At 44.2% G+C, this 18,780-nt stretch overlaps 1 protein-coding gene across 2 annotated transcripts in view; it reads left to right on the top strand.

Moving 5' to 3' along the window:
• Positions 1-8,797: 8,797 nt before the first annotated feature.
• The window catches only part of LOC139375254 (cysteine-rich motor neuron 1 protein-like), a 42,518-nt gene continuing 32,535 nt past the window's right edge, over positions 8,798-18,780 (top strand). Inside the window, exons 1-3 of one of the 2 annotated variants that reach the window (XM_071116869.1) lie at positions 8,798-9,585; positions 14,602-14,763; positions 14,976-15,149. In XM_071116869.1, coding sequence (XP_070972970.1) covers positions 9,294-9,585; positions 14,602-14,763; positions 14,976-15,149 — 628 coding nt within the window. In that variant the 5' untranslated portion in view covers positions 8,798-9,293. The remainder of the gene's footprint in view (positions 9,586-14,601; positions 14,764-14,975; positions 15,150-18,780) is intronic. The other variant, XM_071116868.1, reaches the window with a different exon arrangement.

Genomic DNA, 18,780 nt, shown 5'->3' with positions numbered 1-18,780 from the left:
CGCGGCTGTGCTTCCCTTTGTAGTCCGTAATAGTTTGCAAGCCTTGCCACACCTGACGAGCGTTGGAGCCGGTGTAATAGGATTCAATCTTAGTCCTGTATTGACGCATTGCCTGTTTGATCGTTTGTCGGAGGGCATAGCGGATTACTGTTTCACTCCTTGAAAGTAGCAGCTCTACCCTTTAGCTCAGTGCAGATGTTACTTGTAATCCATGGCTTCTGGTTGGGGTATGTATGAACGGTCACTGTGGGGACAACATCATCGATGCACTTATTGATGAAGCCAGTGACTGATGTCGTATACTCCTCAATGCCATCGGATGAATCCCGGAATATATTCCTGTCTGGGCTAGCAAACAGTCCTGTAGCTTAGCATCTGCGTCATCTGGCCACTTCCGTACTGAGCGAGTCACTGGTACTTCTTACTTTAGGTTTAGCTTGTAAGCAGGAATCAGGAGGATACAATTATGGTCAGATTTGCTAAATGGATGGTGAGGGAGAGCATTGTACGTGTCTCTGTGTGTGGAGTAAATGTGGTCTAGAGTTGTTAACCCTCTGGTTGCACATTTTACATGCTGGTAGAAATTATGCAAAATGGATTTAAGTTTCCCTGCATTGAAGTCCCCGGCCACTAGGAGCGCCACCTCTGGATAAGCATTTTCTTGTTTGCTTATGGCCTTATACAGCTTGTTGAGTGCCGTCTTAGTGCCAAGATCGGTTTGTGGTGGTAAATAGACAGCTATGAAAAATATAGATGAAAACTATCTTGGTAAATAGTGTGGTCTACAGCTTATCATGAGATAATCTACCTCAGGTGAGCAAAACCTTGAGACTTCCTTAATATTAGTTTTCATGCACCAGCTATTATTTACAAATAGACACAGACCGCCACCTTCTTGTCTTACCGGAGGCAGCTGTTCTAGCTTGCTGATGGACCGAAAATGCCTCCAGCTGTATGTTATCCATGTTGTCGTTAAGCCACGACTCTGTGAAACATAAGATATTACCGTTTTTAATGTCCCATTGGTAGGATAGACATGATCGGCGCTCATCCCTTTTGTTATCCAATGATTGCACGTTGGCTAATAGGACTGATGGTAAAGGAAGATTACTCACTCGTCGCCAGATCCTATGTCCCCGATATCTCTGTCTCTTCTTCATGCGAACAGAGGGATTTGGGCCTTGCCGGGTGTCTGAAGGAAATCATTTGCATCCGACTCGTTAAAGAAAAATCTTCGTCCAGTACGAGGGGAGTAATCATTGTCCTGTTAGAAGCTCTTTTCAGTCATAAGAGATGGTGTCAGAAACATTATGTACAAAATAAGTTACAAATTACGCAAAAAAACACACACAATAACACAATTGGTTAGGAGCCCATAAAACGCTAAAATGATGTGCTTGAGGTCAGAGACAGCAAAGGTTTTCAGCAGGCATCCAAAATCCTTGTTGTCCTGGATTCAGCCTGAGGTCAACTGGCCATGATGTCAGGGTAAGGATATAATGAGAGTGAAATCTGAAGTCACACTTTCACTAAGGTTCTGACAGACAAATGACGCCTAATGATTTGCTCTTGAAATACGTCAGCCTTCCCTGGCTTTCTCTTCCAGGAGATATGATGTGGGCTCTGTGCTGTTGTTCTAGACAAAGCCAGATCTGATTAGTAGAGAGAGAGAGAGAGAGAGAGAGAGAGAGAGAGAGAGGAGAGAGAAGTGTTGCCTTAGCTCTGGTGTCCGTCCCCCCTGCCAAAGCAAACTCTGCTGGACGAAAGAGAAAGATGAGTGGACTTTGCGAGTGGCCAGCTGGCCCTGGTTAAAAGCTGATCATGAGCAAATAGGTCATTGTATCTCTTGGGGGACTAGATCTTTACGAGTGAATGGAAACTAACCTCTGCCTCCGATCTGTTGTTGGAGAGCGGCGGGCGACCAGCAACCAGCGGTTGGTCTGTTTGAAAGGATCTGTAAGGAGGGATGGAGGGAGGAAGGAAGAGTTAGGGAGACAAGAGCCGGGTTGTCTAGCGAGAGCTGATTATGCGGCTGGTTTCTTTGATGCAATGTTTGTGGTAGAACCTGTTGCCCACAGCAGATGTTGCACATGAAGGAGGTGTTATTGTTTGTTATTGTTTGTTTGAATAACATCATGAGAGTAGACTGTTGCTTCAATGTTTCCTACCTCTACGGCAAACCTCTCAATGTGTATGTCATTCATGTTTATAACAAGCCTTATAATGTACTATGTGTAGTAGAAGGTGTTAAACATGTATAGGCCAGATAATGACAATTACTCCTCCCTCTCCTAGGCTTGTTTTCCACATCTTCCTAATCTGCAAGGAAACAAACATACAGGTTGACAAACACAGCCTAAGCATTTTTACCTTCTCAACCCACACCTAACATTAAACACCTACACTTCATTTTTTATTTTACCCTTATTTAACTAGGAAAGTCAGTTAAGAACAAATTCTTATTTTCAATGACGGCCTAGGAACAGTGGGTTAACTGCCTGTTCAGGTGCAGAACGACAGATTTGTACCTTGTCAGCTCGGGGATTTGAACTTGCAATCTTCCGGTTACTAGACCAAGCTCTAACCACTAGGCTACCCTGCCGCCACACTGTAATGTGGACTGCAACCATTACCGTTCATTTCAAACTCACAGTTAATACTTCCTGGTTCTGAAGCACTTACACAATTTTAGAAGAAAGCCTATTGAAATAATACATCTTCAAATATAAGGAACTAGAACATAAAAGTAGTAAAAAGACCCAAATTAGGTAGGAATCAACATGGTAGGGATAAAAACACAGCAAATAGATGACATAGAAGGCACAGTATGTGGTTATGTGCGGTATATTGTAATCGAAGGTGGGGTTTGTGTTTTTCTGTTTAGAAAAGTGTGGAGTTAAGTGAGTGAAAAAGGCAAATGGTTGCAAATGCCAGAGTGCATGTGTGTCTGCGAGCAAGAGTTGTAATAGAGAGAGCTTTTAATTTTGTGAAGATATGGGATATGCATGTTAAAATCAAAAGTTTTTTTTACAGATAGCCAGGGATAACCAACACTCGGGCATAATTTACAAATGAAGCATTTGTGTTTAGTGAGTCTGCCGGATCAGAGGCAGTAGGGATGACCAATGTTCTCTTGATAAGTACGTGAATTTGACAATTTTCCTGTCCTGCTAAGCATTCAAAATGTAACAAGTACTTTTGGGTGTCAGGGAAAATCAAATCAAATCAAGTTGTATTTGTCAAATATGCCGAATACAACAGGCATACTGTGAAATGCTTACTTACAAGCCCTTAACCAACAATGCAGTTTTAAGAAACATAAGAGTTAAGAAAATATTTACCAAATAAACTAAAGTAAAAAAAAAAAATATATATATATATATATATATATATAATAATAACAATAACAAAGCTATATACAGGGGGTACCGGTACTGAGTCAATGTGTGGGTGTACAGGTTAGTCGAGGTAATTGAGGTAATATGTACATGTAGGTAGGGGTAAAGTGACTATGCATAGATAATAAACAGCACGTAGCAGCAGCATAAAAAAGGGGGGGTCAATGCAAATAGTCCGGGTAGCTATTTGATTAACTGTTCAGCAGTCTTATTGCTTGGGGGTAAAAGCTGTTAAGGAGTCTTTTGGACCTAGACTTGCCACTCCGGTACCACTTGCCGTGCGGTAGAACAGTCTATGACTAGGGTGGCTGAGGTCTTTGACAACGCCTGGTATGGAGGTCCTGGATGGCAGGAAGCTTGGCCCCGGGGATGTACTGGGCCGTACGCACTACCCTCTGCAGCGCCTTGCGGTCGGATGCAGAGCAGCTGCCATACCAAGCAGTGATGCAAACAGTCAGCATGATCTCGATGATGCGGCTGTATAACTTTTTGAGGATCTGAGGACCCATGTGTAACGCCCTGACCATAGAGAACTTTTTATTCTCTATGTTGGTTAGGTCGGGGTGTGACTAGGGTGGGACATTTGGTGATTATATTTCTATGTTGGCCTTTCTATGTTGGCCGGAGCCGCCATTGAGGATGACTCCACGGTCCGGAGTCCCCGGCCATGATCCACGGTCCGGAGCCTCCGGCGACGATCCACGGTCCGGTTCCTCCGGCGACGATCCACGGTCCAGAGCCCCCGGCGACGATCCACGGTCCGGAGCATCCGGCGACGATTCGCGGTCCGGTTCCTCCGGCGACGATCCCGCACCAGAGCTGCGATTGAGGATGACGTATCCACAAGCGGAGTGGGTACTTCACCCCACATCAGAGCCACCCCCAACGGTAGATGCCCACCCGGATCCTCCCCTATTGAGTCAGGTTTTGCGGTCGGAGTCCCCACCTTTTGGAGGGGGTTCTGTCACGCCCTGACCATAGAGAGCTTTTTATTCTCTATGTTGGTTAGATCGGGGTGTGACTAGGGTGGGACATCTAGGTGATTATATTTCTATGTTGGCCTGGTATGGTTCCCAATCAGAGACTGCTGTTTATCATTGTCTCTGATTGGGGATCATATTTAGGCAGCCATTTCCCCTTTGTGCTTTGTGGGATCTTAACTATGTACAGTTGCCTGTGAGCACTATAGCAGCTTCACGTTTTTGTTTTGCATGTATTGTTTTCTTTGAGTTTCACTTCAAAATAAAGAAGATGGAACCATACCACGCTGCATCTTGGTCCACTTATTACGAACAGCGTGACACCATGCCAAATCTTTTCAGTCTCCTGAGGGGGAATAGGCATTATCGTGCCTTCTTCATGACTGTCTTGATGTGTTTGGACCATGATAGTTTATTGGTGATGTGGACACCAAGGAACTTGAAGCTCTCGACCAGCTCCACTACAGCCCTGTCGATGTGAATGGGGGCGTGCTCGGCCCTCATTTTCCTGTAGTCCACGATCAGCTCCTTTGTCTTACTCACGTTGAGGGAGAGGTTGTTGTCCTGGCACCACACTGCCAGGTCTCTGATCTCCTGCCTTAGACTGTCTCATCATCGTTGATGATCAGACCTAAAACCGTCGTGTCATCAGCAAACTTAATGATGGTGTTGGAGACGTGTTTGGTCATGCAGTCGTGGATAAACTGGGAGTACAGGAGGGGACTGAGCACGCATCCCTGAGGAGCACTCGTGATAAGGATCAGCGTTGCAGATGTGTTGCTGCCTACCCTTACCACCTGGTAACAGAAAAACCCAGCCATTTTTCCATTCAAAGAGAGGAGTCACAAAAAACACAAATAGAGATAAAATGAATCACTAACCTTTGATGATATTCATCAGATGACACTCATAGGACTTCATGTTACACAATACATGTATCTTTAAATCGGTAAAGTTCATATTTATATCCAAAAATCTCATTTTACATTGGCGTGTTATGTTCAGCAGTTCCAAAACATGCAGTGATATTGCAGAGAGCCACATGAATTCACAGAAATACTCATTACAAATGTTGATGAAAATTCAAGTGTTATGCATGGAACTTTAGATACACTTCTCCTTAATGCAACTGCTGTGTCAGATTTTTTTAAAATTTTACAGAAAAAGCATAATCTGAGAACGGCGCTCAGAGCCCAAACCAGCCAAAATAAATATCCGCCATTTTGCGCAGTCAACATTAGTCATAAATAGCATTATAAATATTCACTTACCTTTGATAATCTTCATCAGAATGCACTCCCGGGAATCACAGTTCCACCATAAATGCTTGTTTTGTTTCGATAATGTCCATCATTTATGTCTATTTATGTCCAAATAGCTTCTTTTGTTAGGGCATTTGGTAAACAAATCCAAAAGCGCGTTCTGGTCCAGTCGGACAAAAAGTTCAAAAAGTTATATTACAGGTCGAAGAAACTTGTCAAACTAAGTATAGAATCAATCTTTAGAATGTTTTTATCATACATGTTCAATAATGTTCCAACCGGAGAATTCCATTGTCTGTACAAATGCAATGGATCGAGAGATACCTCTCATGTGAAATTTGCGTGACTGAGAACGAGGCTGCTGCCAGACCCCTTAGTCAAACAGCTCTCATCCGGCCCCCTTCACAGTAGAAGCCTGAAACAACGTTATAAAGACGGTTGACATCTAGTGGAAGCCTTAGGAAGTGCAAAATAACCCATATTCCAATGTGAATTCGATAGGGGCTGAGTTTAAAAACTACAAACCTCAGATTTCCCACTTCCTGTTTCGATTTTTTCCCAAGTGTTTGCCTGCCATATGAGTTATGTTAGACTCACAGACATCATTCAAACAGTTTTAGAAACTTCAGAGTGTTTCTATCCAATACTAATAATAATATGCATATTTTTGCATCTGGGACTGAGTAGGAAGCAGTTCACTCAGGGCACGCTATTCATCCAAAAGTGGAAATGCTGCCCCCTATCCCAAAGATTAAGTAGTACTTTAAAATAGTTTTACTTAAATACTTTACACCACTGGTGTGATGTCATTGAGAAGAGAAATGATAGGTGATTTCCTTTTGGATTATAGCAATCTGCTATCGGCTATGGAGCATAGGGGGGCTGTTGTCCTGATGCACATGCTGCTGTGACATGCCGCTTTAAGCATTTATACTTAGCCTGTTATTCTTGAAAAAGTATATTCAATTAAGACTTGTTTGTAAGTCAATTTCCTTTTTTCTTTTAGTCATTTATTCACTGTAGGACTACATACTGACGTCCTGCACTCTGCACTTGGAGACCTTTTGCAAGGCTGTCTTCCTACATCTCCCTTGGCTAGTTTGGGTCCGTTATTAGGCTACACACTGTCTGAAGCAAATGTATTAATCTAGGAGTGATAGTGCCTGTTGACAAAGATTTGGTAAGCATGAGTGTTTATGGGAACTAAACAATATAGAATGCCAGACAGAGGAAGCTATATGTGTAACGAACGTCGTAGGTGGAAGAAGGTGAGGACCAAGGCGCAGCGTCGTACGTGTTCAAAATAATTTTAATAGAACACTGAAAAAAAAACAACAACGTGAACGAACGAAACCGAAACAGTTCTCTCTGGGGCAGACACAGAGACAGAAAACAACTACCCACACCCCTAGTGGGAAAACAGGCTGCCTACGTATGGTTCTCAATCAGAAACAACGATAACCATCTGCCTCTGATTGGGAACCATACCAGGCCTAAACATAGAAACACAACACCTAGACATACAACATAGAATACCCACCCACATCACACCTTGACCAAACAAAAAATAGAAACATACAAAGCAATCTACGGTCAGGGCGTGACAATATGACTGAAATCATAGATGGCTTCATCTTTGTTTACTGAATGATAATACATAAATCACTGTTGATGACAACATAATGACATGCTGTAACCATGTTACCTCTTTAACAGAAACCCTACTGGTATGAACATCATTCCTTTGAAAATGAACAAATGTGTACACAAGGACTCGTTTATACTTTGCCAAATCCCGTATCAATCCTCAGTAGAGTTTTAGGGAGTAGCACTGTTTTCTGATCATGACCATAAGCAGGGAGACATACTGTATACACAAAACAGATGCTCTCCAGGAGTGACAGTGAGCTGAAAAATATTCAATCATCTTTGGTGCTTTCCATACAAGGAACATAAACAAACGTGGAAATATTGTGTGTTACGAGACCTTTTCTGGCCCAATATCTGGTGTGTGTCGTTGTAATAATGTGAATAAAAACAACTGATAGCCTATCTGAAAGTTGCCTGTCCTCAGTGAGAGTAGGTCTGAGTCCATGACCTTGACTGTCTGACATGGAGCTGGGGTCTCCAGCGGCCATCAGGAACCCCACTTTGAGCTGCAGCAGTGGACCCTCTAAGAGAGACCCACCATGTATCAAAAGCACCGAATGTCCAGTCTTAAGGAGTTATCTTTAACGGTAGCTAAGTCATACTGAACATCTCAAGACAATGCACATGACTAGGGCCTGTAGCCAACATACAGTACATGTCTTAACTCTAGCGAGTTAAACAGCTAACAGGGGATGTTGTACTTTGTAAACAGTATTGTGAACGACACAATATGAGCTACCTCATATACACCTGACTTTGGTGTCTGCTGGTCATTGGCACCACTGCTAGAGGTCTCCACGGGTCACTGCACTGTCTTTCGGGCAGGGAAAACTCAAGATGTTGCTGCACCTTGCTTAACAGCTCTCTGAAGTGGTCAAGGGCTATTGGATAGGCAGATAATGCGTTGACATTGGCCATTAACTGGAATTATTGGTATTGAATGATGTCCAGTGTGCAACTATGGAAATGATATTCCAGAAATGAAGCAATGTGCCCAGCATGTTGTTATGTTTATGTTTGACTGAGATCACATCTAAATGCTACATCAGTTAAGTTAAAAGCTTCCTTCTTGAGATGCCCTAGTGTGCAGCCTACTGATTGATCAATAGCTTGTATGTTGAATTGCATACCAATGTAAAAATCTATTTGATATTTCAGAATCAGTTACAATGAGTATGTAGGCCGACCATAATCAACAGTTGAATTGTATTTGAAAATAGTTTTTCTAAAATGAAAATGCGATACATTTTTTTTACTATTAATTTGTCGTTAAAATAAACGTATAAATGAAAAGAAAAAGCGGAAAGAACATTTCGTTCAACGGAATTTCAAGGTTATTGCGAATACGCTACCTATTGCGCAACCAAATGAGAGGACCAGCGGAACGATTAGAGGATATCTCAATTCAAATCCTCCCTCCGTTCGCTACTTGTGATTGGATGGCGTACACCAGGCTGGGCGTACATGTCATTCAAGAGGAATGGGTGCAGCTAATGTCTATGCCTGTAATGTCAATTTGGGTCTCAGATTGCATCCCAATGTTTCGGTGTAAGGGCATCCTCACTCCTCTCCAAACGCAGAAGACTCACACTATGTGGTTGTCGTAGGACGCAGCTATTATTTTACTTGAAACAACAATGAAAGTGCACCTACCTACAGTAGGCATTGAATCATATTTTCTGAGGATAGCCCATTGCCAGTAAAAGACAAGCCAGCCTACTGGAGAGACCAAACCAGGAGCATCCGTGCACTTTTCCGTGCACTTTCCGAGGTAGCCTATTCTCGGGCAGCATGCTGCCTAGGCTATTGTAAATGCACTGACAGCGCAGGCACCAACAATTTTTCGCATTCCATTTTAACCATAACGTTCTAACTTCTGGAATTACATCTAACGGACCTCGCGGATTTAATTTGGCGATTTACTTGACAGAAGGAAATGGTTTGCTTAGACCTACATTTTTAACATAGGCTACCGATCTTGGGCTCATCATCATATTTGAAATATGTTCAGGAAGTGTTTGGTCGAGTTCTTGAAATTTTCAATTCTGGTGCGTGTGTTGGTGTCTCATGAATGTACGCCATGTGATCTCCGGACGTGTCCCCCCCCGAAAGCCTGCGAGAGCGGTCGGACTCTGGCCAGTGACCCGTGCGGATGCTGCGATCAGTGTACCCGGATGGAGTGGGAGCCATGCGCCGGCCAGGACTGGGCACTGGGCTACTGCGCCTTGGGACTAACCTGCGCGGCTGTCAACCAAACCGGAGCTGTAACGCTCCCTGATATAGGAGTTTGTAAAGGTGGGTAGCCTATGTCTAAAATAAGACTTCACGTATGAATAAAATAGGCTCAATTTAATGTTGGTCTTGTTTCCCATTCTGAAATGTAAGCGTGACCTGGAATGGCACAAACATCTTTATTCTATAGTAGGCTAAAGGGACAATTCCATGATTCCAACGGAATTACGCAGAGATTTTTCAGCGAGTAGACATTGTGCATAGAGGTGTATGGTTTGTTAAACTTCTTTGTCAATGGTTTTTGTTTGGCATACATTTTACAGTGAAAATTCAGAGCCTCATCATAATTGAGTTATTGTGTAATTGCCCTCAGGCTACTAGGTAATTATTTCTCATTGATTGAATCCAGGCTGTATCACAACCGGCGGTGATTGGGAGTCCCATAGTGCGGCGCACAATTTGACCAGCGTCGTCCGTGTTTGGTCGGTGTAGGCCGTCATTGTAAATAAGAATTTGTTCTTAACTGACTTGCCTAATTAAATAAAGGTTACATTTAAAAATGAGAATTGATAGAAGAATGGGAGGTTTTGACATTGAGGTTTCAGCAACATGGTTATTCATTAAACATCACTCTCAGCTCTGGGCAGAAAAGTCTCCATAGTAAGTGATTATTCTAATTTAGCTTGAGCACACCACAGTGGCCAGCTAGTTCATGATTCCATCGACTGTGCTGGACATTATCTCTAAGCTCACTGATTGAAGCAGGTCTACAGGTTTAAGTAGCTCTTGACTGCCAACAGAGGACCCCATGTTAGACTGTTCATTTCCCCCCTTGAAACCTCAGCTTTCTTCTCTTGCAGGCATGACAATAGGTTTGGCAACAAACCTTTGCACCATGCCTCCACGTCAGTATTACTTAAGTTCAGGCTTCCCTGCCAGGGCCCAATTTGAACCTCTTAAAAGTAAATGACTATTTTCATTTGTCTGATGTAAAAAGCATGGGCAGCCTAATAATGGGAAATGTGTATCTGTGCGTGTACACTTTACTCTGTCTTCATTTGATCCTGAAACAGGTTAGCTGTCCTTGGAGAAAGTGCTTTGCTGTAATGTGGTTGCACAATCAATGGGCTTGTGATGTGCCTCTGAGGGCTTCCTTGGGGTCAAGGAAAAATGGCAAAAGACTCACCAGCAGGTTTTCATTGGCAGATTTATCTGAATGACCTTACCATGAATCCCACTGTGGTCTCCCTGCCTTCCCTCCTATCAGATCCATGTCCTATACCAGTCTTTTACTGACAGTTTATTAAGCTGTTGTACACAATATATCCCTGGCTCCCAGGAAAATTATACTCCAGAGGATGGCTCTCTAAATCCTTTAGGGCTTCAAGGGTACCGATCCATGACCTGTGTGTGTGTGTGTGTGTTTGAGTGAGTGTGTGTGTGTGTGTTTGAGTGTGTGTGCGCGCGTGTGTGTATGTAGCATTCTAAAAGGCAGAACAGGAGTTGCCCTCTGAGAGAACTGGGCATGGGGCATGGTCAGGATCACATCAAGCACCAGCCAGTCCCTCACCTGGACTCTGTCCAGACTGAAACAAAGTGATTGCATGGGACTGACATTACCAGAGGTGAGGAAAAACAGTCCCACGTTGGGGCCGGATCTTCATGATCCTGCCCTCCATCATCACTCGGAGGGGTCTAGTGGTCCTGGGTCTCCAGGGTGTTCCAGGAGACAGTGTCCCTGATTACAGGTTATGCTGGTGTAACGGATGTGAAATGGCTAGCTAGTTAGCGGTGGTGCACACTGGTAGCGTTTCAATCGGTGACGTCACTCGCTCTGAGACCTTGAAGTAGTGGTAACGATGCTTCGTGGGTGACTGTTGTTGATGTGTGCAGAGGGTCCCTGGTTCGCGCCCGGGTCGGGGCGAGGGGACGGACGTAAAGTTATACTGTTACATTGATCACTGGTTGCTGCGGAAAAGGATAAGGTCAAAAGGGGGGTGAGTGAAACCGATGTGAAATGGCTAGCTAGTTAGAGGTGGTGCGCGCTGGTAGCGTTTCAAACGGTGACGTCACTCGCTCTGAGACCTTGAAGTAGTGGTTCCCCTTGAAGTAGTGGTTCCCCTCCCGCAGCTTTTGTGGAGCGATGGGTAACAATGCTTCATGGGTGACTGTTGTCTGCAGGCCTTAATCCCCCTCCATACCCATAGCTACCCCCTCTGTCAAATTAACAGCTTTGAACGTCTCTAAATGATGAATGCACTAATTGTAAGTCGTTCCAGTTAAGAGCGTCTGCTAAATTACTAAAATGTCTAATGTAAAAGTTAATGGTTTCCATGATTGAGTCGTGCCTCTGGTCCTCGTGGCTGCGGGACCCAGAACATGCAGAGCCCCCCCCCCCCCCCCCCCCCCCCCCCCCGGTGGGGTTGGCTGGGTGAGGGTAAATCAACACCTCCCTGTGTGTTTGCAGAGTGCCAGGCTGATCTGGGATTTCCCTCCCAAGCTGGGGGTAGGGTCTTAAAGTGATTAGGGTCGCAATCAGGAGTAGGGGGTAAATGTTTCCAGTCTCTGACCCCTGCTTCTCTCTCCGCTCCTCTGCTCTAAGCCTTGTTGTTCTGGGTGGTCAATATGGAAGGGCAGAGTGTGAATTGTCATTAGGCCTATACTATTTTAGCCTGAATTCAGTGATGTGTCTTGCTGAGAAATTGACCTTTTTTGTAAAAAGAAAAGTCTGGAAACCTGAAAGGGGCTGAAATACGGGACGTAAATACAGCTGTGTCCGTCCCAAGCTCATCGCCGTGGAAAACTGTAAGGCACCGTTGAAACAATGTTGTAAGTTCGCTAGCAGGCGGAGAAGAGAGATGAATGCGATTGAAAGAACCTGAACCAACTGTCACTTATTCAAACCATGACAGAGAGGTGGAAGTGTTCGTTTCATTTGGAAAAATATTTAATTTTCATATTTACCACTGTATCAGTACACAATTGCATTTTTCTAAATAGGAGAATGGTTCAATTAGAGACCCCCTACCCCCAAAGTTGGACTTTCGTTGCATTTATGGGATCTCATGTCTGATTTGGGGGTTCTGTGTTCCCCCCGTAATTCGCACACTATGGAAGGGTGATGGAGGTCGAAGAAGGTAGACCATGTCTTCAGGTGAGATCTGTAGTAGACAAACATGTGTACAGTCAGTGAGAAAATAGCTGATGCACATGATATTGAACAGAATGCTAAATATCCAGTAAGTGCATGCTTATGAGGACTTTTATACTATGTGTATACTGTACATCAAGTGCAGCCAGTTAAAGTGGTTGTGTATTGTTATGACAGCTGTGATTAGGGAAAGTTGCCTGTGAATCCAAACACGTAACTAATTTAATCCCCAAAGGGTTTTTCACCACTTGAGTGATATCGATGTTTGGCCCAGGGTGTTTTTATTTTGTCTGTCTCACTGTGTTAGTGCCACCTCTTCCCTCTCCAGAGCACTTAACAATACCACCTCACAGAATGTCTGTCCTCAAGCGCAAAGACTGGACTCTGCGTCCTGTCCAGTCCACTACTCCTTCTAATCCTGTCCACTTCCCTCTTCCTCCAGCATTATCTAATGTTTCAAAGACTTCCTTTTGAGCTTGCTATCAGCCAAAGAGCCTCAGAGGTCAACTTTCCCATCGCAGCTCTGGATGCCAAGACAAGCAGTCTCCATGGCTGAGAGGACTTCCCCAGAGACGCAACAGTGATCCAGGCCAGCTGAGTGGGGTCATATCACAGCCAGAGAGTCAACCTAATCATTAATTAACTACAGTAATTAGAGGTTCACCCCCCCTAACCTCTCATTTTGCTTTGTCTACCTCCTGCCTCCTACTCCTGGAGGCCCCCTTCACCCCACAGACACACTCAGACACCCACCTTCAATGACTGCTATTTAAAAATACCCTCCCAGGCACAGAAAGGCCCAGAGATGGAACAAATGTTGAGGTGGGGATCATTTTAAGGTAACAGGAAATAAGAGGGAGAGTTTTGGTGTGGCAGGGGAGCTCCGTTTGAAAAGCCTGCCTGCCCCTCTACTCTACCCAATGTCCTGGCTGGTTTAACTCACAGGGACCATGACTGTCTGCCACCCAATATTCACCTCTCTCTCTTTCAACTCTGGAAATAATCACTTATAGAGTTTCCAGAATTAGCACACCAGAGAGAGATGTGGGTTTGTATAGGTGACCACTATAGGCTACATACAGAGCACTTCTCAAGCACCACTTCTGAAAGGAATGACTGAATGTGCTGTACGATAATAGAAATTCATCCCTGCTTTCCCATTGTTTGGTATTAATAAATGAACAACGTACATTTTCTTAAGTATTTTCATTATCGCCAGCCTAGATGTCCATTCATATACCCTCATTTTTAATCATCATTGTCTCCCGGCCCCTAGCAGAGTATGAAAGCAAGGCTTCCCCTTCTGAGAGGAAAGAAGAAGTACACCTTCAATGATTACCACTCTATCGTGTTTTACCAGTTTATTTAGCCCAGCTCCTGTAATACATTCTGATGGGAACACTACTACTCATACTTCTAAATGTGTCTGTGAGAGAAGCCAGAGTATTTTGATAAGCAGTAATCAAGTCTCTACTCTGTTGATTGAGGCCTGGAAGACAAGCTGTTGAAGGGAGAGGAGAGGAGCGGTGTGTTGTGTTCTGTTTGAGCCTGTTTATGAGCACGACCACCCTGTGGGATCCCTGAGGAGCAGAGAGGCAGCTGGCGTGGTGGGTCCCCTGTCTCCCCTCCATCCTCCACCCCCCATTGTCATTAGATGTGTTTGTTTGTGTTGAGCTCAGCCTGGAGGAGCTAGCTACAGTATCTCAGAGGTAGGGGTAGGGATGGTTGGCTGGGCATGGGACAAATACATAAGGTAAATGGCAGTAGCAAGGCAATGCATGGCAGGAACAGAACAGAGATGTCTGCTCTGGATCGCTTTGATGATGCTTCTCTTCTCCCCTACCCCCCCTTTCCTCTCCTATCCCACCTCTCCAGCCCCTCCCCTCTTCTTTATTTTCCTTTAATATCTCATCTCCTCCTTTCCACAGTTCTGCCTCACAGTCCGGAGGCTGGGTTGGAGGATGAGCGCTGCCCCCTGCAGACAGGCTGTGACAGGGCCGGGGCCATGTGTGTGTGTGACGCCCGTCACTCCTGCCTGGGCTCCTTCAGCTACCCTGACATGGAATCCTGCATGAGGGCCAGCAAGACGGGTGAGTTTCCCACAGATAGCCGTCAGGAGCAAAAAATACAATCCATTGAACATTGCTAATCCATACCAGATGTTGTACGCTGGTGACTAATGCATGTCATAGTGATGACACATACTCAGTCTGAAGGTGGCCCCAGCATGGATCTGTGTGGTGCCATTGTCAGTGACACATGATGACGGACTATGTCCTGTCCCCTCTTCTCTTTCTTTTAGAAGGCCGTAGACATGAGCACCAGGAGAGGCAAAGGGAGAAGTTTGTGGGACCCTCTGACCCAGCCTGCATGTTTTCTGGGTGCAACCTGACAGCACAGGGCTGTGTGTGTGAATCGCAGAGCTGCCACTATCACTCCTCCTACATCAACCGCAGCCAGTGCCAGGAAGCCGCAGGTAACCTAGAACTAACCTAGAACTAACCAACAATTGCTCAAGTCATGTTGCACAAAGGTGGCTGATGCAGTGGCTGATGCAGTGGCTGATGCAGTGGCTGATGCAGTGGCTGATGCAGTGGCTGATGCAGTGGCTGATGCAGTGGCTGATACAGTGGCTGATACAGTGATACACAAAATGCAGATTCAAGAACAGAGCTGACCTTATTTATCCTACAAAATCCCTGTCTTTTACACTATCTCTATTTGAGTTGAGCTCAGCTTATTAAGCATATGTACCCTATGTACCCTAATATATCAAATCTATAATCAAATCAAATCTATCAAATATATAGCTTGAGTTATACCTGACTCATGTCTAGGTTGAAAAAATACAGTTTAAGACAAAGTAATAATTCCATGCTGAGCGTTCAAAAATAAGCACATTCACTGTGCCAGCACTGTTGCTGATTATACAGGATTAGCATTGATAATGTGACCAGTGGTCGGGAAATCAAGTAATAAAGTGTCTGTAGATCATTTGAAAAACGTTTCAATAAGTAGATTTACAGTAAAACAGTTATGATGTGTGTTTGCTGAGTAGTTAGCTGAAATTCATTACGATGGTGTTTATTCTCCACTTTGATGGAAAACTTTCTGTACTGCTAACATTCACTTCCAGTCTGGCACTGGTCCAATGAATTTGTTTATTTTCTAACACTTCTGCATGGAATGATTACATTGTCTTAACCTTCTCTTCAACCTAGACCCTTACAGTACAGCGAGTCAGCACAACCTGTGAAAAATCACAGAGGTGTAGTAGACAATCAGTCAGTCTATTCCAAAGTCCTTTCCATGTCAACACCGAGAGTCACTTTAACTATACATTCATGTACATACTATCTCAATTGGCCCGACCAAAGAGTGCTCCCGCACATTGGCTAACCGGGCTATCTGCATTGTGTCCCACCACCCACCAACCCCTCTTTTTACGCTACTGCTACTCTCTGTTCATCATATATGTATAATCACTTAGACCATATCTACATGTACATACTACCTCAATAAGCCTGACTAACAAGTGTCTGTATATAGCCTTGCTACTCTTATTTTCAAATGTCTATTTACTGTTGTTTTATTTCTTTACACACACACACACACACACACACACCTTTTTCGCACGGTTGGTTAGAGCCTGTAAGTAAGCATTTCACTGTAAGTGACAAATAAACTTTGATTTGATTTGAGAGAGAGTAGCAGAGAGAGGTTCTATTATAAGGAGAATAATATACTGTGGACCTATGAGGTGATAGAAATCTACGTACACAGTGTTCAGGCTGTAAAGTGTAACAGTATAGTGTGTTGGCTGAATTCTCAGCCTGTGTCCAGGGTTAAAGCACAGAATGAGGAGGAAGATAGACCTCCACAGAGCTCAGGAACCAGAGTGACAATTATGAGCTGTTTGTTTAAATGTGCCTCATAGAGGGGCTAAGGGTAAGTACCCATGTAGCTGCCTCTCTGACTGGCACTTCTAAGTTAATTGTTATTGAGGTGGGTTCTATTTCACCCCTTTGACAGAACTGTGTGAGAGATGCATAAAACCAACATGGCAGCTCTCTGTATGTATAAAGAACATTGGTCTCACTGAGAAAGTGCCAGTGAGTGAACTCACAGATTCTCTCCTGCTGTGTTAGTGGGAAGATCTCATCATCCGCTTCATAATACTGCGTAGCCATGTTGTGCCAAAAAGCTAGACTCACGTCAGTTTACTAAGGACATTTGTGGAGTTTAGGAGGCCCAATTCAAGACAAGTGACTCGATCCACAACTAAGACATTTGTTTTAGCTTTGTTTGTGCTTTCATCCCTTTTTTTCTTTGATAGTTCAGTCGGGAAATGTGTACCATTCCTGATAATGAAAGGTCTGAGAGTATTGTAGGATGTGCCATTTAGCAGACGTTTTATCCAAAGCGACTTACAGTCATGCATGACATTTTTTTTTACATATGAGTGGTCCCGGGAATCAAACCCACCGTCCTAACATTACAAGAACCATGCTCTACCAACTGAGCTAGAGAGGACCACAAAATGTGTAATCTTCAGTTATATGATCTGCAAACAAGATCTACAAACAAACAGGGTTGTTACAGAGCATGTACAGTCCCTTGGCTGTGTATTTGGATACTTGTACTGAGCTGTTTGTTCTGTAAATTCCTCTAGCAGTGTGGAAAAGTACACATACTGTATTATTGAGAGACAGTGTCATTGCCCTCTCCTGTGTCCCTATGAATAACATACAAGTCCTCTGCTGCATTTCTCAACTTCCAGTTGTCTAGAGCAGCCAAGAGAGGACGACAGCGTGAAATCACAACACTGAAAACAGTAAACAACATTTTTCTGCAGCTCATGTGTTGTCGCTTCTCCACACACCCTTCAAACGGCCATGCATTATGTAAGGAGGGTGTGTGTGTGTTCAGGGCAGTGATAATTAACTTGTTTTGTCTGACTGGCTTGGCGGAGATCTTGCTGTCTGTCGTCAGTGCTTCCGTTATGATGAGTAACCCTGAGTGCAGTGTTCCTGAGAGGTCATGGAGCTACCCATCTGATCAAGTAATGATTTAGGTCTGGGTCAATGTGTCCCTTAGCTTGTGATGTCTACACATACGGAAAGCTCTGCTTTCACTGCATGAGAGTTACAGTGATTCCAATCTTCACATGCAGTTGAAGATGAAAGCGGACCTTGTTGCCAGTACTTGAAGCACTTTTTCAGCCATCCATTTGAACATAACATCCTCTGCCTCTGCTTGGGGCTTGTACATTCATTCACACATGGTAGTGGTTTGGGACTGGCTCTTAATGCTCGCTCTGACTCAGAGAGTAGAGTAGCCTTCTGGGGCCAGCCAACTGTCCTGGCTTGTGTTCCTGTTTACTGTTTGTTCGAAGACTTGGGGCACAAACCTCGTTTGCAGCTTCACCGTCTGCAGCGCCTGATCACCAACAGCCATCTCTTAGTATCGCTAAGGGCTCTCTATATATGTACTGTCAGTATGCTGGCGCACGTCGTTGGACTTCAGACAGGGGTCAATGTCATGTTGGGTGCTGGGAGGTGACATGAACACAGGCACACTGTGTTGCTGATGAGGAAGTATTACACTGAATCTCTGAGGATTGATCAAATTAGTGGAAGAGGTCAGGCCAGGGAGCCAGCTAGGGGAAGCCATTTTGACAAGTTATTTGTGTCAAGTGCAGGAAATGGTCTGGGGCCTGTATTTAGTTCTCCGGCCCTGTGTGTACATTTATGGCTTTGATTAATTATACGCCTTTGAGCTGCTGTGCACAAGGAGTTTCCCCATGTGGCCTTCAGAAGAGGAGCTTGTTCTGTAAGACTTTGATTGATGTTGCTGATATGACCTGATATTGTAATGGCCCTGCGGAGAGCGGCTAAGGAAAACAGAATGCAGATTTAAGCCTGTGGGTTGTTACACAGCTATTGTATGTCATATTACATCGATGTACTTTAAATGTGACTGGTCCTCATGGCTAACCTCAGAAGGTTAATATGGGTGAAATGTGGCAGTATTAATGTTTAGTATAAGTGTATACTTTTTAAAAGAACATTACAAGGGAGGAAATGGAGTTGAGGTGGGTCAGACAC

This window comes from Oncorhynchus clarkii, chromosome 19, assembly GCF_045791955.1.
Source record: "Oncorhynchus clarkii lewisi isolate Uvic-CL-2024 chromosome 19, UVic_Ocla_1.0, whole genome shotgun sequence".
NCBI lineage: Eukaryota > Metazoa > Chordata > Actinopteri > Salmoniformes > Salmonidae > Oncorhynchus > Oncorhynchus clarkii.
The sequence above is the reverse complement of the archived record's forward strand: the minus strand, read 5'-3'. Positions and strand labels throughout refer to the sequence as shown.